This window comes from Dipodomys merriami, unplaced genomic scaffold, assembly GCF_024711535.1.
Source record: "Dipodomys merriami isolate MVZ:Mamm:240054 unplaced genomic scaffold, mDipMer1.0.p SCAF_48, whole genome shotgun sequence".
In the NCBI taxonomy this organism is placed as follows: domain Eukaryota; kingdom Metazoa; phylum Chordata; class Mammalia; order Rodentia; family Heteromyidae; genus Dipodomys; species Dipodomys merriami.
The window spans coordinates 11,612,557-11,636,446 of record NW_027206046.1 but is presented as its reverse complement, the minus strand read 5'-3'; the positions used below and the strand labels follow the sequence as shown (position 1 = coordinate 11,636,446).

Sequence of the window (23,890 nt, the reverse complement as noted above, 5' to 3'; positions counted from 1 at the left end):
TCTATGTGGTACTAAGGAATCAAAAACAGGGCCTAATGCATGCTAAGCAAGCGCTCTCACACTAGCCACATTCCCAGCCCTAACCTCAAAAATTTCTTCAGGGAATTTAGTGGTTTTCTTCCCCACCAAAATGAATCCTGAGATTATAGGTCTTGTTGGCTCAAAGAGAAAGAAACCTCTTACCCTTACCCTTCCTTCCAGTAACCCCGGCTCTACTGTCTCTGGATCCCTCTTCAAAATCATGTCATCACCACCCCTAGAGTCTCGGCACATCTGATAATTCAATCCCCTCTCCTCCTTTGTCTGCTAAGAAACTTCTGTGTAAACAGAAGCTGCTCTCAGGAAGTAGCCATGTTTAGGTATAAAGTTCCCTAAAGAATTCAAGTGAAAGGCTAAGAATGTGGCTTAATGGTAGAGTGCTTGCCTCGCATGCACAAATCCCTGGGTTTGATTCCTCAGTACCACATACACAGAAAAGGCCAGAAGTGGCGCTGTGGCTCAAGTGGTAGAGAGCTCACTTTCAGCTGAAGAGCTCAGGGACAGCGCCCAGGACCAGCGTTCAAGGCCTGCCCTTCCTCTCCACCCCCCCACCGCCAAAAAAACCCCCAAAAAACTATTTTGAAATAGCAGAACTTGAACCAACCAGGAGAAATTTGTTGTGTGCTATGGGAGCCTTCCAGCACCAAATTTTTGAATTTGGGTGTGGTTCTACTTTTTTGTTTTTCTTTTGGCGCTTTCTAGCCTCCAGTTCACACACACACACACACACACACACACACACACACACACACACACACACACACACGCACACACACGCACACGCGCACGCGCGTCATTGTTTCCTTAGCTCTGACATCCAGACTCCTACTGAGAAAAAGGGGACAGGAAAATATGCCACCAGCATGTTCCCTCCCAGCCCTCCTCACCTCCCAACTCACCACAGAGATTCCAAATGTTGTTATTGTGTGTGGGTGTGGATTCTTCCTCCTGAGGGAACTCTCCAAACTTACGAACCCTGTGGACTGAATCACACCACAGCATACCTCACACCAGGAGACTGGCGGGGCAGTAGGGAATAAAGTCCATGAGATGTCTATATCATGGAGAAAAGCAGAGGACATGGGCATCTTCCTGGGATTTTTCTTTTGAACTTCTGCAGAATCATGTCCCTCCGCTGGGAGCCTGTAATCCTAGCTACTCAGGAGGCTGAGATTTGAGGATCATGGTTCTAAGTCAGCCCAGGCTAAAAAGTCACTTTGGGACTGACTCATCTCCAGTTAACCACTAGAAAACTGGAAGTGTGTGCTGTAGAGAGCAGCCATCAACCGGGCGCTTTTGTCTCATACCAGTAATCCTGCCTACTCAAGAGGCTGAGATTGGGGATCATAGTTCAAAGACTAACTGAGCAGAAACGTCCATGGAATTCTTATCTCCACTTAACCAGAAAAACACTGGAAGAAGAGCTGTGGCTCAAGTGGTAGAGCCTTGAGCAAAAAAGCCAAGTGAGAACAGGAGACCGCGTTTAAGACACACACACACACACACACACACACACACACACACACACACACACACACACACACACACACACACACACACACACACACACACACACACACACACACACACACACACACACACACACACACACACACACACACACACACACACACACACACACACACACACCTTATTTTTGGTGAAAATGACCAAGAGACGTATTTTTTTTTTCAGCTGTGGGGCTAGAACTCAGGGCCTGGGCATTATCCCTGAGTGCTTTTGCTCAAGGCTAGTGCTCTACCACTTTGAGCCACAGCTCCACTTCGAGTTTTCTGGTGGTTAACTGGAGTTAAGAATCTCACAGGGACTTTCCTGCCCAGGCTAGCTTTAAACTGATCCTCAGATCTCAGCCTCCTGAGTGGCTAGGACTATAGGCGTGAGTCATTAGCACTCGGCTTTGTTTTTGTGCTGGTACTGGTGCTTAAACTCAGAACCTCATGCTCTCCATTGTTGTTTTACACTGAAGACTGGCTAGTACTCTACCACTGAGCCACACCTTTACTTCTGAATTTTTTCTGGTTATTTGGAGATAAGAGTTTCTTACCCTTTTACTTCAGGGTTGTCTCTGAACATTGATCCTCATCTCTCAGACTTCTGAGTAGCTAGCTATGTGAGCCACCAGCGTCCAGGCAGAGTAAAGGCTTTTTGATCACTGTCAGCTAATGCATAGTTTACCCTGGAACCTCTCAACATATAATTTCCAAGTCATTGGAGGGAGTTTTTTTCAGGAAAATAAAGGAAGAGCTTCACAGCTACAATATTTCATTCAAATGTTGACCACTGGACAAGAGTTAATATTGGAGTAAAACTGATTGAAATACCACATGGTGTTTACCTCTCAGTGAAAACAGTTCTTTCTGGTAGGATTTTCAACTACAAGAAAAGGCTCAAGTAGAATGTGGCTCATGTTTAAATAATATACCCAGTAAATCCTAGGGATCTACACTTTCACACATAGCTTCTTGGCTTTTTTGGTTTTGGTTTTTTTTTCCAGTCCTGGGGCTTGAACTCAGGGCTTGGGCTCTGTCCCTAAGCCTGTCTGTACTCAAGGCTAGCACTCTACCACTATAGCCACAGCACCACTTCCAGCTTTTTCTGTTTATGTGATACTGAGGAATTGAACCCAGGTCTTCCTGCATGCTAGACAAGCACTCTACCGCCTTCTAAGCACACTTTAAGCCACATTCCCAGCCCTTTTTGTAGGTTTTTTTTTTTCTACACAGAGCTTCTTGTTCTGTCCAAACCTATAATAAGTGCCTGAAGAAAGGAGATATGTACATGTGGCATAGTGCTTGTTGTCACTTAAACTCAAAAATAGAAATATGAAATAGAACAGTAGTATAACAGAAAATTCCCCTCAGCCTATCAGCCAAAAGTATAGAACATGGAAAAGTATTGAACATGGAAAAATCATACTAGGAGTTGCACACAGATGGCTCAGCCTCCTAGCTACTCAGGAGGCTGAGATCTGAGGATCGTGGTTCGAAGTCAGCCCAGGCAGAAAAATACCCATGAGACTCCATTTTTGTTTGCTTGTCTGTTGTTTTTTTGTTTGTTTGTTTTTTGCCAGTCCTGGGGCTTGAACTCAGGGCCTGGGCACTATCCCTCAGCTGCTTTTACTTAAGGCTAGAACTCTACCACTTGAGCCACAGCACCACTTCCAGCTTTTTCCATTTCTGTGGTACTGAGAAATCGATCCAGGGCTTCGTGCATGCTAGTCAAGCACTCTACCACTAAGCCACATTCCCAACCCCCTGTGAAACTCTTTATCTTCAATAAAATACTCAGAAAAAGCCCAAAGTGGCACTGTGGCTCAAGAGGTAGAGTGCTAGCCTTGAGCAAAGAAAGCTTAGGGATAGCGCCCAGACCCTGAGTTCGAGTCCCAAGACCGCAAAAAAAGAAAAAAGAAAGGAAAAGAAAAGAGGGGAAAAAAACATAGTAGGAGACCTGCATTTTGGAGAGTTATACCTCTGGTCAAAAGTGAGTCCCAGCACTGGGAGGAACAAGTGCAGGGAGGAGCAGGAAGTTTAAGTTGGTGCTGCATGGTTGATTTGCTATGCACATGGATTAATGTCTACATGCACACGATTACTGGGGCTTGAATTCAGGGCCAGGGCACAGTTCCTTAGCTTTTTGCTCAAGACTGATGTCCTACCAGTGGAGCCACAGCTCCACTCCCAGCTTGTTGGGGTTTATTTGTGTGTGTGTGTGTGATTAAGTCTCACAGACTTTCCTACCCATACTGATCTGGCTTTGAATTAGATCTCATCCTCCTGAGTAGTTAGGATTATAGGAGCCATCAGCACCCAGATAATTGTAGACATTTAAACCTGGAAATAGAAGATGCCTTGTCTTTGATCATACAGGTAGTTGGTGAAAGTCAGAGGCAAGCCCCGAACATCTAACCCCAGTCTAGGCCTGATTTCCCTCCCACCTATTCTACAGCCATGGACTTTGTATACACCACTCATCATGCAAAAGTAGCTCTTAATTTTGCTATAGAGTAGTCGATATTAGGTGTTAAGCAGCTAGCATCTTGAAAGCGTAAACACATCTAACATTTAGAAGTTACCTAGGACTTAGTCCAGCCCCACATGGAAAATCAAGGGTGACACATGACGCCATATGACACTCCAGATCTCTCCTGCTTGTGCTCATCATTATTCCCCATTTCCTTCAAAAATCATGTGCCAGGGCTAATTAAACTCCTGATTAAAGCCCAAGACACCATTAGGGGCTCAGCTGGCAAGCTGGCTGGAGAGAGAGTACAAAGCACTCTATTTGACTTCCACAAACGCTAGTATTAAAGCAGTAGAGCCATTTAACAATCATTCAGTTATGTATGCATGCATTCAACTATTCCTTCAATATTGTTTCTTTTTGTTACTGGAACTGGGGCTTGAACTCATGATCTGGGAAATGTCTCTTAGCTTTTTCCTCTCAAGGATGATAGTGTTCTACCACATGTGCCACAGCTCCATTTGCAAATTTTTGCTGGAAGGTAAGAGTCTCATGGACTCTTTCTGCCTGGGATGGCTTCAAACCATGATCCTCAGATCTCACCCTCTCGAGTAGCTAGGATTACAATTGTGAGCCATTGGTGGCCTGGCTCCTTTTTTGTGTATGAATGTATGTATGTATGTATGTGTGTGTGTGTGTGTGTGTGTGTGTCTATATATATATATATATATATATATATATATATATATGTATATAATTTCTTGTGTTTCTGGAGTTTGAGCTTAGAGCCTTGTACTTGGTAGGCAGGTGCTTCATCACTTGATCTACATCTCCAACATTTTTGTCTTTGGGTCATATTTCAGATAGAGTTTTTTATCTGGGCAAGCCTCAGACTGAGATCCTCTTACCTCTACCTCCCACATAGACGAGCCTTGCACTAACATGCCTGGCCTGTTGGTTGAGATAAGGGGTTCTCACTTTTTATCCTGATCTCTGCTGGAATTACAGGCTTGAGCCACCAAGAGCCTTGCCTTCGACATTCTTAATGGTTACCTTAGAACATAGATCACCTCTGCCCTCAAGGAGTTTGCAGAGCCTTTGAGAAGATAAAAAAAAATAAACTTAGGGGAAAAGTCAAGGTAAAGCAGGTAGAGGCAGCATCGGGGAAGGGAGAAGAGTTTCCTCCAGACACAGCTGTTCATGAGATCACGGAGCAGGCAGAACCGCAGGCTCCTGCGCGGAACTCTGTGTGAAGCTTCTCAACCCGCCACCCCGTAGCTGAAGAAAGAAATATGTCAGTGGCAGATTTCAAATTGATTTAGGACAAATTGCCTAGTTGCTTGGGGACTGATTAATCTCGAGTTTTTTCAAATAAGGTAAGTTTTTCAGGAACCCAGTGATATCCTAACAGACTGAGGGGTGCTTCCTCCCAAGTAGGGTTCAGTTAGAATAGAGGCTCCTAGGACCCCACCAATCCAGTACCGCTTAGAACAAATGATTTGTGTTTCTCCCTTTATTGTGCTTAAATGAAGCCCATAGATTATGAAATCTGCCTATATACACTAAATGTTCCCAAAATCCATCATAACAAAAAGAAAAAAATTAAGCTGGATGACAGTGGCTCACACCTGTAATCCTAGCTATTCAGGAGGCTGAGATCTGAAGCTTCTGGTTTGAAACCAGCCTAGGGCAGACAAATTAGCTCTAGTTATGCAAAAAAGAAAAAAGCCAGAAGGGAGGTGTGGCTGGTAGAGCACCAGCCTTCAGAGAAAAAAAATGCAAGGTTCTGAGTTCAAGTTCCAGTACCAGCACAAAACAAAACAAACAAACAAACAAAAAAAAAAAACCACAACCAGGGCTAGAAAGAAAGCCAGGTGCTGATAGCTACTCAGGAGACTGAGATATGAGGATTGAAGTTCAAATCCACCACAGACAGGAAAGTCTGTGAGACTCTTATCTCCAATAAACTACTCAGAAAAAGCCAAAAATGGCACTTTTGGCTCAAGTAGTAGAGTGCTAACCTTGAGCCAAAGAAGCTCAGGGACAGCACTCAGGCCCAGAGTTCAAGTCCCAGATGGGGTTAGGGGAAGCCAGAAGTGGTACTGTGGCTCAAGTGGTAGAGTGCTAGCCTTGAGCAAAAAAAATTCAGGGACAGTGCCCAGGCCTTGAGATCAAGCCCCAGGATTGGCAAAAAAAAACAGGGCTAGAGATGAGGCTCAAGTGGTAGAACATCTGCCTGGCTAGCATAAAGCCCTGAATTCAAACTCTAGTACCACCAAAATAATATGTTTTTTTAAAAAAATCAATGTAATGCATCTACTTTGTTATAATCAAGAAGTGAACAAAAGCAATTTTATAGAATAACAGGTGTTTATTTTTTTTTGTTTTGTCCGTCGTGGGGCTTGAACTCTGGTCTTGGGTGCTGTTCCTGCGCTCTTCAGCTCAAGGCCAGTGCTCTACTGCTTGAGCCATAGTGCCACGGTTCAAAGCCAGCCTGGGCAGGAAAGTCCAGGAGACTTTGAACCGTGATCCTCAGATCTCAAACTCCTGACTAGCTAGGATTACAGGCATGGGCAACCGGCGCCCAGCAACAGGTGTTTTTTTATCTAGAAAAAACCTGTATTCAACTTGTATTGGGACAACTAATGAGTATTTGGATATCTGCACCAAGGTGTAGAATCACTGCGACTATGATAACATAAATCACACAAGATGCACATGTGTTTTAACACCAATTTTGTGACTGCCCTTACTAGGTTCTAATACATGAGATTACCTCCACAGCCCTTTCCTTTGCATTTTGCTTCTGAGATAGTCTTACTAACTTTCTTCCAGTGGGCCAGAAGTCTTAATCTTCCAGTGTCTGGTTAGCCAGGATTATAGGCATTTACCACCACATTCAGTTTGGGGTTAGGCCCCTAGAGTTCACCTACTGTTTTCCCACCAGCATTCTAAGTGGCACTGTGCTACACCAGGGCCTGGTTTTCTCTGTTCTTTGTCATACATATTCTAGTATTCAGTGTTTGCTCTGTTTTGCTTTTAAGTCTTGGAGGAAAGTGCTACTCTTGAGTTTTTCTAGTTCACCATTTTGAACTTTTTTTTTTTTTGCTGTCCGGTCGTAGGGCCTGAACTCTGGGCCTGGGCGCTGTCCCTCAGCTCTTCAGCTCAAGGCTAGCGCTCTACCACTTAAGCCACAGCGCCACTTCCGGCTTTTTTTTTCTTTTTGCTTATGTGGTGCTGAGGAATCGAACCCAGGGCCTTGAGCATGCAAGGCAAGCGCTCTACCACTGAGCCACCTTCCCAGCCCATTTTGAACTCTTTACCTGTCTTATTCTTTCACTTCCTGTCCATTGTCTTAAACATTCCTGATTGGTCCCAGCTTCTGGCCTAGAAGGTTCCTACATGGTTGAGGTCAGCCATGACATCTGACAGTCAATTACCTATTCTGAGATTTGGTTTCCTCTATGCAAAGGTTAAAAGACTCACTCTTGGGGCTGTACATGCGAGTTATTAACCCTTGCTTCTCTCATTGTAAAGCCTGTCCGAGGCTCTGGGTTTGATCCCTAGCATCACATTACAAATATAAATAAATAAATAAATAAAGGCCTGTACTTCTCACTTTACAGGCTTATTTTGGGAGTCAAGTGACATTTGAAAACTGAAGTACACTACCCATATAAGTCTTAGTTTTATCTTTTCAAAAACAGTGGTTCAAGTTTTGTAAGTAGGGCTTTACAGTATTAACTTACATCAGTGGATTTAGCAGTTTCCCGTTCATGAGTGAATCTCATGATGATAGAGAACCCACTCCAGGCACTTCTATTCCTGTTTCAGTTGTTTGTGAAGATCATCAGGTTTTTATTCCCTAAAAGGCTGTAACTCCAGACAGAAAAAAAAAAAGAAGCAAACTCCTCCACTCTGAGTTCAGACTTGGTCTGCTGGTGTTAGAGTTGGCAGATCTGTCTCCCCCAGTAATCAGAAAACATGTGATAGATGTGGAAATGCATCCTAGCTTCTCTTTCAAGAGAAGACTGCTATCTGCTTTCAGGATTAAGGCTATGACATACTTCAGCAGTAGAGAGCCACCTGACCCAAGGTCATACCCACCTGTGGACAGCCACACCTTCCCTGTAACCTAAAGGCATTTATGACCCTTTTAATCTTGTGGACTTGTGCTCTATGACCTTGAGTTAAGCATTCCCCAAAATGTGTCTACCGTCTTCTTAAATTGACGGCCTTCAACTGCACATGCTCAGGAATGTGCCCACCCTTAAAGTGCTTTCCCATATGACTATGCACAGACGCCCCAGATAAAATTCCTACACAGTGCTTTGGAAATAACGCCCATGTAAGGTGATAAATGTGTTCTCCAGTTGTTGATGGTTTAGCCATTTAGGTTTGGGCTTTGTACCTACCACAATGTTACACCCATTGTGTTTAGTTACGTAAGCATCTGGAGGGAAGATAGTGAATTTGAGGGCAGCTTGGGTTACATGGTAAGACTCAATCAAGCGACCAAAACAAAACAGTAATTAGAACTAAGTCAGGGGAGGTCAAATGAAAGATATATACTCAACTTTTAGAGAGACTTTCTCTAAAAAGGGAGGGTGGGCTGGGATGAGCAGGCAACAAACTACCATCAGGAATCACAACATATCTGCCCGCATTGCAGAAGATCAAAATGCCCAGTCTCAGGCTCTTAGGGTTAATGGAAATTATTTCACAATTTAGAGACCTGCTGTGCAATTATAATTGGTGTATATTCTTGAATTGGACTTCACTCTCCAAAACCTTACGTTAACTAGCTAGAATCATTTGTAGGGGCCATTCTATTTAACTGTAGGAAATAGAGTATCTGCCTTTTAATGGAAAAACTGCTGCTCATTGTAAAGGCAGCACTCAATGTTCTTGGTTTCTTTGGTCTCCAGAAAAGGGAAATCAGACACTTCTGTGTCCCTACTGGATTTTGAACTTTCTAAGTCAACAAAGCAGGCCAGATGGATAGCTTACTTTTATTATTATTAAGTGGAAAGTTCCAGCCTGTCCTGAGGAGTACCAGGCAGACCATACTCTGCAGACATACCTGCATCTCAACAAGTCTAGAGAGGCTTAGGAAAATATAGAGATTGGAGAGCCCCACAGAGCAAACCCCCAAGCTGTAGCACTTACATACCTGCTCATGTGCCCTGTGCACAAAAGTTTGGTTTTGCCAGGTGTTGGTGAATCATGTCTGTAATGCTAGCTACTCCTTGCAGAGAGATCAGGGAGAGGGACCCCTTGGGGCTGATATAGAAGGAGGCCACACCGAGCTAGGCAGTGAAGGAGGAAAGTGAATGTGTGGCGCTGGTGCAAAGGCGGTCATAGACAGTAGTCACAGGGGAAAGGGAAAACGGACAGACAGACATTGTGAGGTTGGGGATAAGTGAAGACGTCATTCTTACAGATGACCTTGCCCATCCTTCTTGTCAGTCCTACCTGGAAGGATCTGGGCTGGAATCTGAGAGAGAGTTTATAGGGAAGGAAATCCGGACAATGCTTTCTTCATCTGCCCCTCTCCTGACCCCTGGGTAATATTCTGGGGGTATCCATACCACAAGTGTTCTCAGTCCTGAGTCCCGAGTCCCAAAGCACATTTGTTGAGGGTGAGTATCATGGGCAGGGTTCACAGTGGCTTTGTGGAGTGTGGGGATAAAGGTTTAGTCCTGTAATCCTAGTTACTCAGGAGGCTGAGATTGGAGGCTTGTAGTTTGAAGCCAGCCAGGAAAGGAATGTCCATGAGATGCTTATTTCCCCGTTAGCCACAGGAGATAACAGGTGCTGTCACATGGTAACGGAGGCATGGGAAGATCTCAGGCGTTGGCTGGCCAGGCCGTGCAGCCCTCCAGCCAGAAGGAACCGCCGAATGATCACAGGACACGTCCTAAAACTCCCAGGTGGCAGCAGAGGCAGGGTGGCTTTAGCACCAGCTCTCCTGATTCCTTGGTTTCCCACTGGGCACTGCTGTCCCCGGGGTACGGGTCTCAGGGAGAGTTCTTGGAAGCCCCCTTTAGGGATGACAGACAGCTGCTGGCCAAGCAGTCTGGGCTCTGGGGGGGGGGGAGGGTCCTCTTTAACCTCTAGTGCGCACCCCCATCCTGGAAAAGCTCTGAGGATCTCCAGGAGACCTCACACGGAAACCGTGGGCCCCACGCTTTGCGATCTGAGCACACGGGTCATTTTCTCCAAAAGAAGGCGGCGTGGGGGGCGCCGGGGAAGGGCATGGAATCTGGAGACTTGCCGGGCCGGGCCGTCAGAATTCCTGGCCTCCCCCTCTGTCTGTCGCTCGTCTGCCTGTCTGGGCCACGGCAGTGCCCACGGGCCGGCCAGGACGAGTGGGAGAGGCCGGCTTGCCGCTTTGCTCGGGTCTGGGAGCCGAGGCGCGCCCCTCCTCCGCGGGCCGTCTCCGCGTTGCGTCTCACCCCCTCGCGCCCGCCGGTCCCTCCGGGCAGCCCGGGCGCCACCGCCACCGTCCCCAACCCCCTGCGCCAGCCCGACCGCAGGGCGGCGTGCCTCGGCGCTGCCCGCAGCCCACGGCTTGCCCAGACCTATAAAGACCACGGGGCCCGGACCGCCCGGAGCCCTAGCCATGGCCCCCGGCGCCGAGCGAGGCCGCAGGGCCGCGGGCTGGGGCCTGCGCGGCGCCCTGGCGGCGGTGGCGCTGCTGTCGGCGCTCAACGCCGCGGGCACCGTGTTCGCCCTGTGCCAGTGGCGCGGGCTGAGCGCGGCGCTGCGGGCGCTGGAGGCGCAGCGAGGCCGGGAGCAGCGCGAGGCCGGCGCCCTCCGCGCCTTCCTGGCCGAGCTGAGCCGGGCCCCCCGCGGGCCCCCCGCGCCGCCGCCCCCGGACCCCGCGATCGCAGCGCGCAACAAGCGCAGCCACGGCGGGGAGCCCGCGCCGGCGCCGCCACCGCCGCCGCACGTCCGCGGGGAGAGCCAGGACATGCTGATGATGATGACCTACTCCATGGTGCCGGTAGGCGGGGGCGCGGCTGCCCGAGCCCCCCCGCCGGGCTGGGCGGAGGGAGGGGGCCGCCAGGGTCTCCCCAAAGGGCCTTGTTGTGAATGGGCCGCGAGGTCGGTGGTGACCCTTTGGGGTCAGTGTCTGGTCTGTAGTGGGGCAAGGTGGGGGGGGGGTAAATGACGGTTGTGGACAGTGTTTTTTTGTTCTTTGTTTTGTTTGGTCGGTCATGGGGCTTGAACTCTGGGCGTGGGCGCTGTCCCTCAGCTCTTCAGCTCAAGGGGAACACACTACCACTTGAGCCACAGCGCCACTTCCAATTTTCTGGTGGTTAATCAGAGATAAGAGTCTCTTGGAATTTCCTGCCTGGTGGCTTTGAACCTCAATCCTCAGATCTCAGCCTCCTCTGAGTAGCTAGGATTACAGGCCTGAGCCACCAGCGCCAGGCTATGAACAGTGTTTGAAGACCATACTTGCTTCCCAACTTTGAGCAAATGTTTTCTCCTTTGGTTGGGAACTGGGCCACGAAGGTCTCTTGGCTCTACCTGGGGCCAGGGAGGGGTTTGGGGCTGGGCGGCTTCTGGAAAGATGGAGGGAACGTTTCTGAAAGAGTACCAGCTTTTCAATAGAGCGATTCTTTTCCTGACTCAATCTGGTGACCAGATGACTTTTCACCAGGCCTGACCCGAATTTATCCCCATGACACAGGTGACCTAATTGTCCCAGTTTAAGAACAAACCCGCCTTAACTTTACAGCCCACCTGAGACGTGGCTGCTGGGAAAGGTGTCCATGAGATTGAGGTTGTTCCAAATGGGAGAGAGCAATACTAGCCAATTAAAAACAAAACCATGCAACAAAAGCCCAAATGCCGGGCTGGGAAGGTGGCTCAGTGGTAGAGCGCTTGCCTTGCATGCATGAGGCCCTGGGTTCGATTCCTCAGCATCACATAAGCAGAAAAAGGTGGAAGTGGCGCTGTGGTTCAAGTGGTAGAGCACTCGCCTTGAGCTGAAGAGCTGGGGGACAGTGCCCAGGCCCAGAGTTCAGGCCCCACGACCGACAAAACAATAATATCAACAACAAAAAAGCCCAAATGCCCTCAGCCTAGCTTTTTGCTGGTTATTTTGGAGATGGGTCTCCAGGACCTTTCAATCCTCCCCTGCCTCCAAGTCTTTGTCTTTTGTTTTCAGTTTGTTTTTGCTAACGTGTGTGTGTGCGTGTGTGCGTGCGTGTGTGTGTGCATGCGTGCATGTGTGTGCGCGCATGCGCACACACACATGAGCCCTGGAATATGTGCCCTGGTACTAGGTTCTGGAGTTCTGTGCTTGAGCCCCATGTCCAGTGCAGCATTTTGCTGGCTAACTGGAGATGGAATCTCCTGGATTTTTCTGCCCAGTCTGGGTACAAATGGAGATCTGCAGATCTTATCCTCCTGTGAATTAAAATCAGCAAAAGCTGGCTTGAAGTTCTTTAAATTCTTTAAAATGCTGACTTTAATTCACAGTTTTTCCAAAAATGTATACACGTGGGTCCCGTTGCAGTTCCTCTCGTCCCCTCATCCACTGCTGCCCTGGTCTTGTTTCACTTCACAATATGAAAAACACAGTTGTCATTTCCAGTCCTCTGATCCCACACTGTGGAAGCCTAGTTATCTGAAGAAAACAAGTCTACTTAGAGCATCTGTTACCTAGAGGCTTTTAAATGTCTCCTGTGAAGTAGAATGCTTTTAAAGTACAATCAAGTACTGCATACTTTGAGAGAGTTCAAGCTTTCCATTCCTGGCTTCATTTTTTTTTTTTAAACTCACACTATCATTTCAAAATCTAAGCCCAAGAAAAAGGTTGAAAGAAAGACCCCCATAAACATGGAGAAAACTCACTAGAGGAGTGTGCTTGCTCTCTCTCTTGGTAAGTCACCCTGCATTTGTAGGAGTGTTTGAAATGCTCAAACAGAAATCCATCTGACCTATATCAACATTTTATATTTTTAATCCTGCTTTTAAGGTGGAGGCTTTTGTGTTCAAATTGCAGCCTATTCAGCCACGAACACCAGAGAATGGAGACACTCCTCTGGAAGCTAGATTTAACTCTAGGTCACCTAGCAGAGTCACCAGCAGCTGTCACTGACCAAAGGGCAGCAACATCACCATTGCCTGACTGGGGAACATTTGTGCATTCCCACCAGCTGAATAGGCTCTGCCAGTCCTGAGTGGAAAAAAAAGGGAGAGTGTGAGACCTTGAGTTCAAATCCTAGTACTGGTACACACACACACACACACACACACACACACACACACACACACACACACACACACACACACACACACACACACACACACACACACACACACACACACACTTACATGATTTTTAAAGACTTCTTTTTATTGTCTACATTCCTCTAACTCCCTCCTCACCATTAAAAAAAAAAAAACCAAAAACCCAGTAGCAACAACAACAAAAAAAAAACACCACCTAAACTCCATTGCCAAAGCTAGCTGACATTCAAGCTTAATTTACATGCATTTTATGTACAGACTAAAGGTCATTTGTATGAAACTCGAGCTTTGAGGTTGTGATTCAGCTACAAAAGAGCATTTTTCAGCCCATCAGTTGCTTTGTATCAGTAGCTTTGAGTTTTAACTGCTGTGTGTTTGAAATAGACATAATTTGCTTCTAGTTTTAAAGAGGCTAACTACAGATCATTCAAATGCAATTTGAAGAGTTTGTTCTGAATGCAGTTGACAGAGTTACCCCTTCATCTATCACTAAGAAAATGTTTCTTGTGCTTGCCAGAGTGCTGGGAATTTGGGAATCCCTGCCTAGGACACACATATAAACTTTTACTAGGAATGAATAACGGAAAACTATGTTCCAATGAAAATGTTCTAGTGGAGCCTGACTCTGGTAGCTCATACTTGTAATCCTAGCTCCTCGGGGGCTGACATATGAGGGTTGTGGTTTGAAGCCAGCTCAGGCAGGAAAGTCTATGAGACTCTTTAACCAGTAAAAAAGCTGCAAGTGGATCTGTGGCTCAAGTGAGGAGTGCTAACCTGACTGAAAAAGCCAAGGAAGAACAAGAGGCCCTGAGTTTGTGAAGCACTAAGCTAGATCAGAAAGGGAAACAGGGATTTGGGGACCCGTGAGTGGAATGAGAAAATTCTACCCATGTGCTTCCAACTCCTATATGACACACTGCTTTTGTCATCTGTCTTTCTCCCAGTCTCTGTGTTCTTATTGTCTCTTCACAGCAGCTAGGAAAGAAGGAAAAAGAGGATAAGGGAGAAAGATGTAAGGGTGAGATTGGTTGGAATGCATTGTATGCAGGTACATGTTGCATTGAAGCCTTCTCATTGTACAACTAACAGAGGCTAATAAAAATCTTTAGAGCAGTTATGCAATGTGGCAGGTGTTACACTAGGCAATTTCAGTATGTACTTCAGGAAGATCTTACCAACAGCTCTGCGAGGTAGTCATTATTATTCCCATTTGTACACAGATCCCTGGAGCTTAGAGAGGTTAAGCATCCTGTGCAGGGTCACACAGCCACTGAGTGAAGAATCTGGAACACAGGCAAATGTGTATGACTAAGGTTAGGGTTTTTATTTTATTTTTTTTATTTTGCATTTTGGCCAGGGTGATATCTCCTTCTAACTTCATAGGTCTTTTGGTGAGATAGTGGTTGAAATTGGTTCATGCTCATATAGTCAAATGTTATAAAGCCTTTCAATGACGGGTTTCACTTTTGTTTTTATATTTAGCACGTTCTTGTCTTTCTCAAGATTGAATATTCACTTGTATTTTCTCATAGCTAGTATAATTTAATCTCATAGCTGTCCTATTCCATTTATATATGTTAAAAATATGTAGAGAGCTGGGCATCGGTGGCTCACGCCTATAATCCTATCTACTTCAGGAGGCTGAGATCTGAGGATCAAGGTTCAAAGCCAGCTCAGGGAGGAAAGTCCATGAGACTCTTATCTCCAATAAACCACTAGAAAACCGGAAGTGGCACTATGGTTCAAGTAGTAGAGCACTCGCCTTGAGATGAAGAGCACAGGGACAGCGCCCAAGCCCAGAGTTCAAGCCCCACAACTGACCAAAAAAAAAAAAATGCAGATTTAAAAAGAAGCAATTGGGCAGAATAAATTCTGAAATGACAGGATTTGCAAATAGGCAATTTACTGTACAGTAACTAGCATTTTTAAATGTTGTTGTTGTCAGTTGTGGGGCTTGAATTCCAGGCCTGGGCACTGTCCCTGAGCTCCTCACCACAAGGCTAGCACTCTACTACTTTGAACCACAACACCACTTCCGGTTTTCTGGTGGTTAATTGGAGACAAGAGTCTCACAGACTTTCCTGACCAGGCTGGCTTTGAACTGCAATCCTCAGATCTCAGCCTCCTGAGTAGCTGGAATTACAGGTGTGAGCCACAGGTACCTGGTCCTTTTAATTTTTAAAAAATTTCCTTTGTGGGCTGGGAAGGTGGCTCAGTGGTAGAGAGCTTGCCTTGCATGCCTGAGGCCCTGGGTTCGATTCCTCAGCACCACATAAGCAAAAAGAAAATAAAGCCGCAAGTGGCGCTGTGACTCAAGTGGTAGAGCGCTAGCCTTGAGCTGAAGAGCTGAGGGACAGCACCCAGGCCCAGAGTTCAGGCCCCATAACTGGACCCCCCCAAAAAAATTTTTTTCCTTTGCAATCAAAGGTGGGAAAAATGTCTCAATTTTACAGCAATTACAGCAATAACCAAAACATAAAGGAGGAAGTATTTTGACCTCTTTTGGTCATCATGAATAACTAAGTAAGGTAAAGTATTTAAGCTGAATTATCTGTAGCTAATGAGTTTGCTATCACTGAATCTTGCTGAGGACAAAAAACATACTTACGTTTTATTATGTTTAAGGTAGTATTTAGGGAAGGAGGGAGGAATCAGATTTATATTTCAGTCACATGGTCCTGGGTAGTTGACCTTGAATATCTAAAGAAACTTTAAAAAAAATGAAATAAAACAGGGCACAGTTCTACATTCTTATTGAACTTGGCAGATTGCTTTCACCAGGTCTTGGCCATTGTGCAAATTCCCACCTTTCCAGGGATAGACCCAGGGTACCTGACCTCATTTGGGACTACCATAAAGGTTGTCTACCTACTGAGATCTGAGGATTGTGGTTCGAAGCCAGCCCTGGGCAGGAAAGTCCATGAAATCTCCAATTAGCCACCAAGAAGCTGGAAGTAAAGGTGTGGCTGAAGTAGTAGAGTGCTATCTTTGCACAAAAAAGTTAAGGATAGTGCTCAAACACTGAGTTCAAATACACACACACACACACACGCACGCGCGCGCACACACACATACACACACACACACACACACACAAGATCAGGAAAGAAAAGTTTCTGAGCCAGGCACTGGTGTCTCATGCCTGTAATCCTAGCTACTCAGGAGGCTGAGATCTAAGGATCGCAGTTCAAAGCCAGCCTGGGCAAGAAAGTCTGTGAGATTCTTTATCTCCATTTAACCACCAGAGAACCAGAAGTGGTGTTGTGGCTCAAGTGGTAGAGTGCTTGTCTTGAGCTGAAGAGCGCAGGTACAGTGCCCAGGCCCAGAGTTCAAGCCCTACAACTAACAAAAAAAAAAGAAAAGTTTCTGGTCTTACCTACTGCACACAATTTCATACTGTACATTTAGCTTCAATACAATCTTACATAGCCTAAAATTTGTTTAAAAGAATATTCTAAAATGAAGATAGCAGTAATTTACTGGAGAATGCCTGTGTTGACATTTAGCATGTCAATAATCCAGAGATTCAGGAAATGAAATTCCTTCCCTGTGGTTTCTAGCCAAGCCTGTCCTAGGCTGGTGATGAGTAGCAAAAAGAAAGGCTAATTTTCCCTATTGATGCTTCTATTGTTAGAAAGGCCCCTTCTGCTGGGGTCCCCAGGCAACCAATGAGTCATTGTGCACTCTTTTCTGCGCCTCTCAATGAGCAATTACATACTTGTTAAGATAATAAATTTTGTCCAGTAGTGCGGCTGATTACATTCATTTATGAAAATGACTACAAAAGCAGTAAATCAAAAAAAAATGTTTCACTGCCTGGTTAAAATAATCACCAGAGTAGCAATAGAGAAGAAACTGGAACTTGGGAATCAGGATTCCTGAATTGAGCTCCTCGGCGAGCAAGTTGTATATACCCACTAACACTATATTCTCTATTTCTTTGTCCTTTTTCCTTTTTATTTATTTATTTGTCATTCGTGGGGTTTGAACTCTATCCCTCAGCTCTTCAGCTCAAGGCTAGTGCTCTACCAGTTGAGCCACAGCGCCACTTCCGGCTTTTTCTTTGTATGTGGTGCTGAGGAATCCAACCCAGGGCCTCATGCATGCAAGGCAAGCACTCTACCACCGAGCCACCTTCCCAGCCCCTCCTTTTAAAAAAAAAAAGCATTTTATTATTCTTATTAGCTTTAAGTAGTTGTACAAAGAAGTTCCCATCCTACAAAACAGTATCTGAATACAAGGTGTCTGACAACACTGTCACCCATTGCTCCTAACCCATCCCAGCCCCTCCCAGTACTAGGGCTTGAACTCAGATTCTGGGTGCTGTTCCTTATCTTTTTTTTGTTCTCAAGGCCACAGCTTTACTACTTGAGACACAGCTCCACTTCCTGCTTTTTGGTGGCTAATTGAAGTCAGGATTCCCACAGACTTTTCTACCCTGGCTGGCTTCAAACCACAGTCCTCAGATCTCAAGATTACACATGTGAGCCACCAGCATTTGGCTTACATTCTCTGTTTTCTTACCTGGGCAGAATTGTACTATCCAGTCAGTACTTCAGCTCAGATTGCTGTTAGGATGGAAAAGGGGTACCTAAGATGCTTCCAACGTATTAGTACATCTCTCAATCTTATGCTAGGATAATAGTTGTCATCCCTTAGTAGCCACAGAGAGAGATTTCTACAACCTTCCTCAGTTATCAAATTCTGAAGATGTTCAGTCTCTTTTTATAAAACCCATGCATATCTGACAACATACTTTAAAGTCTCTCTGGATTTCTTACAATACCTAATAAGGTGTGAGCGCTGTATATATGGTTGTTGAACTGGAATATGTAGAAATAATAGGAACAAAGTCTGGCTGCATGCTGGTGGCTCATGCCTGTAATCTAGCTATGCAAGAGGCTGGGCAGGGAGGGCTTACCCCTCAAGGGAGGTTTTTGAAAAGGGAAGGAGGGTGTCAAGATGTTAAATGTCTCTGCCATGCTCACCAGTAAGTACTTGCTTGTGACCACAGAGCCTGTTGGACTCTAGGAGGTCAACTCATTACACTGGAGAGGTGTGGATTTAACTCTCTCACAATCCTCCATCTTCTCAAAAGCTGGGAGAAGTCAAAGTGAGCGTGTTGGTAGAGATGAGCATTTATACAAAACAGCCTTAGCTCTTGTCCAGGTTTTTGTTCCGTTTGGATGATTTCTGTCAGGCTGTTTCCTATTGCCTGGTTAGGTTTTCTGGTTGCGTTCTGCTTGTCTGCACAGAAGTGAAGGTCAGGACTCCTTGCTTACTGTTGGCTGTCTCCCTGTAGATCCGGGTGATGGTGGACCTCTGCAACAGCACGAAAGGCATCTGTCTGACAGGTAGGATGGTCACTGGCTGCCAGCATCCACACCGCCAACATGAATAAACACCTGAGAACACTGAAAATGGGTGTGGGGTTGAGTGTGAGGCCTCCAGACCTGACTCTAGACACCTTAAGGAAATGGGGAAATTAGATCTACATTAAAATAGCAGAAGCACAACTCCCTTGAATTTTTTTTATTACTTTTTTAATAGTTATTTTTATTTTTGCCAGTCCTGGAACTTGAACTCAGGGCCTGGGCACTGACTGTCCCTGAGCTGCTTTTGCTGTAGGCTAGCACTTTACCACTTGAACCACAGCACCACTTCTGGCTTTTTCTGTTTATGTGGTACTGAGGAATTGAACGTGGAACTTTATGCATGCTAAGCAAGCACTCTACCACTCAGCCACATTCTATAGAGCCCCTCTATTACGTTTTAGTTTTGCTTTATGCTGGTTCTGGGGCTTGAATTCACGGCCTGGCACTTGTGATCCAGGCTAGCATTCTATTACTCGAGCCACACCTCTGCGTCCACCTTTTTGCTGGCTAATTGGAGATGAGAGGATCTTGGGGGACAGGGAAGTTGGCTCAGTGGAAGAGTTCAAGACCCATGACCAACTGAAAAAAAAAAAAAAGAGTGGATGGGCATATGTTAATACACTATACTTTGGATTCACATGAGTGAGTGAACAGAACCCTGAATTCTAGGCTGACTCTCACTTATTTTAGCCACAGAGAGAACGGCAGTAATTCCACGGCTTTGGGGAGATGCTGATTGAATTACTCCAGCCACATTTCAGCCCTTCCTGAAAATTGAATACCCTGGGGCAGCCTGGTCCTTTGTTCTGAAGCTCTCCAGGCTCGAGAGTCTCCCATCCATCAGCGAAGGTCCCTTAGCCAAGCTCCCGTGAGAGATAGTAATGAGTGCTACAGAAATACTCAGATGGATGGAACGACAGGTACAAAAGCCCTGTTGAGAGGCCCAGGAAAAGCCTCTTCCCTCCTGATTGTTACAGTGACACTTCCCGAGAGCCAGGCCACACAATGGATGCGCAGGACAGAGCTATTGAGGCCTCTTAGGAGGGAGGACTGCCAGTGGAGATTGCATCCGCGGAGGAAATGGCTTGAGAATGGGTGATTGTCTGGCTCTTCAAAATGCTTTTCAAAAGCTAACATTTCTTTTTTTCGTGCCAGTTTGAAATTAGGCTTCTTTTTTTTTTTTTTTTTTTTTAACACGGAAAGCTCTTCAATTAAAAACTTAACTTGTGAACAGTACAAGTTGCAAAGTGAGTCCAGAAGATTCTTCTGGAAACGTGAACTGTTATGTTGCTGAACTCTTTGGGATAGCCCCTATCTCCTGGATTAGGGACAAGGGCCAGAGAGTAAGGGACAGGACCCAGGGCTGAATTGAGCAATTTCAGAGGTAGGCTGAGAGCCTTGATCCACAGAGCCCAAAGAATGCCAGGCAGAAAGAAGTCAGGTGCTGGTGGCTCACGCCTTAATCCCAGCTACTCAGGAGGCTGAGAGCTGAGGATCGTGGTTCAAAGTCAGTCTGGGCAGGAAAGTCTGTGATTCTTTTCAGTTAACCACCAGAAAAGCCAGCAGTAGAATGTAAGTAGTAGAGTACAAGCCTTGAGCAAAAAACCAAACAAACAAAGGGACAGCACCCAGGCCTTGAGTTTAAGCTTAAGTACAGGTGGGTGCATGCATGCACGCGTGTGTGTGCACATACACAGAGTTAAAAAAAACTCAGTGGGTGCATGCATGCACGCGTGCGTGTGCGCACATGCATACAGAGTTAAAAAAAAAAACTCAGTGGCTTAACCCAGTCTCATTTTACTAAGTGACATTCGTGTGACTCTCCCAAGAAATTCTGGCTTCCTGTGGTAACTCAGGAGTCAGGCTGCTGCCATTTCATTCTATAAATCCAGAATGAACTAGAATCTCCAGAGAGGACACCTGGTCTCTTTGTTTTCACGAGTACTGCAGGTGATTGTGTGAACTCATCCAAGGATTACTGTAGCAGGGGTATCAGGAACTTCAAGGAACCCTAATGAACACTTCATGCTAGGGATCACATGCCTGTGATCCCAGCACTCCAGAAGCTGAGGCAGGAAGATGGCAAGTTCAAAGCCAGCCTGGGCTGCATAGTGAGTTCCTGTCTCAAAATAAAAGGAAACTAGGAGGGGGGAAAAAAGCAACAGTATCAGGAGACCTTGGCCAGGGCTAATGTGTCCTGCATTATTCAGCTCCTGCTAAGCTGGAAGTCCCACCATGAACACAGTTCTGGGGAGTGGGGGTGTCTCGAAACCCACTGTACATAGTCAGCTGGCTTCTTACAGACAAATCATCCTTATCTCCATGTGGCTCTTTTGTGGCGCCATTCGTAGTGAAGACTCTGAGAAATGTCTGCTGACCTCTGTAACTGTCCGCAGCACCTCTTCTAGTATGTCCGTGCCCTCTGGTGGTCAAGCCAGGGACTGAGCCATAGGCTAACCTAATTTGTAACATCAACTAGTTTTGGGCCCCAAGTGGGCCTGTATGTATTGCACATTTCCCGTAATCCCTTATTCTCCTAAGAGCCGCTGCATCTGCAGACTCTGTATCAGTATTCCATATCCCCTGCCTATCTGAGAGATTGCCTTCTAGTTGGTTGTGAAGTCTTGCCCACTCCACGGGAAGTACTTGGTATGTTTCCAGCTCTCTCTACGGTTGCAGAGAATGCTAGACGCACATTTATCCGCAATCAGGTGCCTGGTTTGTTTGTTTTCCCCTCCAAGTCCTGGGGCTTGAACTCAAGGCCTGGGCACTGTCCCTCAGCTTCTTTTTGCTCAAGACTAGTACTGTACCACTTGAGCCACAGCACCACTTTGGCCTTTTCTGTTTATGTGGAATCTGTTTATATGGAATCAAACTCAGGGCTTCATGCATGCTAGGCAAGCACTCTACCACTAAGCCACATTCCCAGCCATGTTGGGTTTGGGGTTTTTGTGTGTTTGTTTTTGCTTTTGTTTTTGTAGGTTGTGTGCCTTGAATTGAGGGCCTGGGGAGCTGTTCCCTGAGTTCTTTTTGCTCAAAGCTAGTGCTCTATGACTTTGAGCCACAGCACCACTTATGGTTTTCTGGGGGCTAATTGAAGATAAAGAGTCTCATGGACTTTCCTGCCCAGGCTAGCTTTGTACCTTGATCCGCAGATCTTAGCCTCCTGAGTAGCTAGGATTAGACCTGAGCTACCAGTGCCCAGCTATGAGCCTGGTTTTAATTACAAAAATCTTGGTGGTTTTTTTTCCTACAATAATCCCCCATCTCTCCCTCCTTGTCCCTCCTGCTATCTCTCTCTGTCTGTTACTTTCACCTTTCTATTCATCCTCTAGATAAAAACAAGAGCTCAAAATGACATTGATCTTTAGGAGCCTACAGTCATTCTCTATCACTTCTCAGGGACAGTTTACCCCTCTTGACTTGGCAGTCAGGTGTTTTTATTGCCCATTCCACCCATGATCTGATTCAATCTCATCTCCACCCAAACCATCCTGGCCACGCTTCCGCCTTTCTCCCACCCTGAATCTCCCAAGTTCCAACCCTCTGGACCTTTGCTGCTCAGTGCTCAGAGAGACCAGTGAACATAAGACAAGTCAGCCCCATGCCTGTGGCTCACGCCTATAATCAGCTACTCAGGAAACTAAGATCTGAGGATTGCGGCTCAAAGCCAGCTCTGGCAGCAAAGTCCCAGTGAGGCTCTTCAATTAACCACTCAAAAAAAAACAGAAGTGGTGCTGAGGTAGAGTGCTAGCCTTGAGCAAAAGAGCTCAGGAACAGCGTCCACACCCTGAGTTCAAACCCAGGACTGGCAAAAAACAAACAAAAAAAAAAAGAGAGAGAGACAACTCTGTAGAAATGATTTATCCAAACTGCTTAGGCACTTGGGTGATTTTACTCCTCAAGTTTCATCAGGCTAGTTCATGTAATAAAAGCTCTGGTAAGCCAGCCCAGAGGAGACAAGCTGGCTGGGTAAAAGCCCTGGGAACTGTTCTCATGTTCCAGGGTGACAGCACCGCCATGTACTGACACCTGCTTTTGCCTGGGCTGCGTGCACGGGCCATCTTCATGCCACTGACCCTCAGTTAATTGAGCTGACTGCTTCAGAGATAACTAGTATAAGAATCAACAGAGAGACCAGCACAGAAGTTATTCTTGGTCCATTAAAACAAGCAAAAATGGCTTGATCGGTGCATGAGTCTCCACTAGGTTTTCTAAAGTGTCTTGGGGGAAAATATAAAAGATACGGGATTGGTTTCTTCGGGTCGGCAGGTAACTGAGACATTTAAGCGGGAGGGAGAATATGGGTTTTTCTTCCCTCCACTTGTGAATTACCATCTGGATTTCTTTTTCTGTTTTAGGACCACCTGGCCCACCAGGTAAGAGCCCGTAGACTTCCCTGATTCAAGGGCAGGGTGTGGGTGGCCAGATCCCCAGGGTCCTTCCGGGGACAGAAGTGGGGGAAGACTGTAGAGGCTACTTGGTTGCTTCCCTGTCCCTGTCTCTCCATGTTCCTTTCGCCTGTCGCTTTGTGTGCCTGCTTCTCGTCACTTCTTTGGGAGGATGGAAAAGCAGGAGGTCATACGGGAAGGCATCAATCCTGTCTGCTCACTGGCTAAAAGAATTCTCATCAACTTAAGTGACTTTTTCTTTGGGGCGATGGTACTGTGTGTGTAGGCAGGTGTTCTCCTACCTGAACTACACCCTCAGCCCTTATCAGTTATAGGTGTTTTTCAGATGGACTCTTTTGTGATTTGCCTAGGGCTGGCCTCAGATAACAACCCTCCTATTTCAGCCTCTTTAGAATGTAGAAGGATAGAATAACATACAGAATAAGGATACCTGGCGTGTTTATTGAAATGAGGCTTTACTAACTCTCCCCCACCATAGGAATGATCCTCCTATCTCTACCTCCCACCAAACTGAGCTTGTCGGCATGTGCCACTGTGCCTAGCCAAGCTAAAAAAAAACTTTTTTTTTTGCCAGTCCTAGGGCTTGAACTCAGGGTCTGGGCACTGTCTTGGAGCCTCTCTCTGCTCAAGGCTAGCCCTCTACCATTTGAGTCACAGTGCCGGTTCTGGCTCTCTTCTGTTTATGTGGTACTAAAGAATCGAACCCAGGGCTTCATGCATGCTAGCTAAGCACTCTACCACTAAGCTACCTTCCCAGCCCCTTAAAAACTTTTTTTAAGATTTTTTTTTTTTTTTGGTTGGTCATGGGGCTTG

The 23,890-nt window shown here is 46.1% G+C and overlaps 1 protein-coding gene across 1 annotated transcript in view; it reads left to right on the top strand.

The window, feature by feature from the left end:
• The first annotated feature begins 10,645 nt into the window (after window positions 1-10,645).
• The window catches only part of Gldn (gliomedin), a 29,869-nt gene continuing 16,624 nt past the window's right edge, over window positions 10,646-23,890 (top strand). The window contains exons 1-3 of the mRNA XM_069995412.1: window positions 10,646-11,029; window positions 18,593-18,644; window positions 23,027-23,044. Of these exons, the coding sequence (XP_069851513.1) occupies window positions 10,646-11,029; window positions 18,593-18,644; window positions 23,027-23,044 (454 nt within the window). The remainder of the gene's footprint in view (window positions 11,030-18,592; window positions 18,645-23,026; window positions 23,045-23,890) is intronic.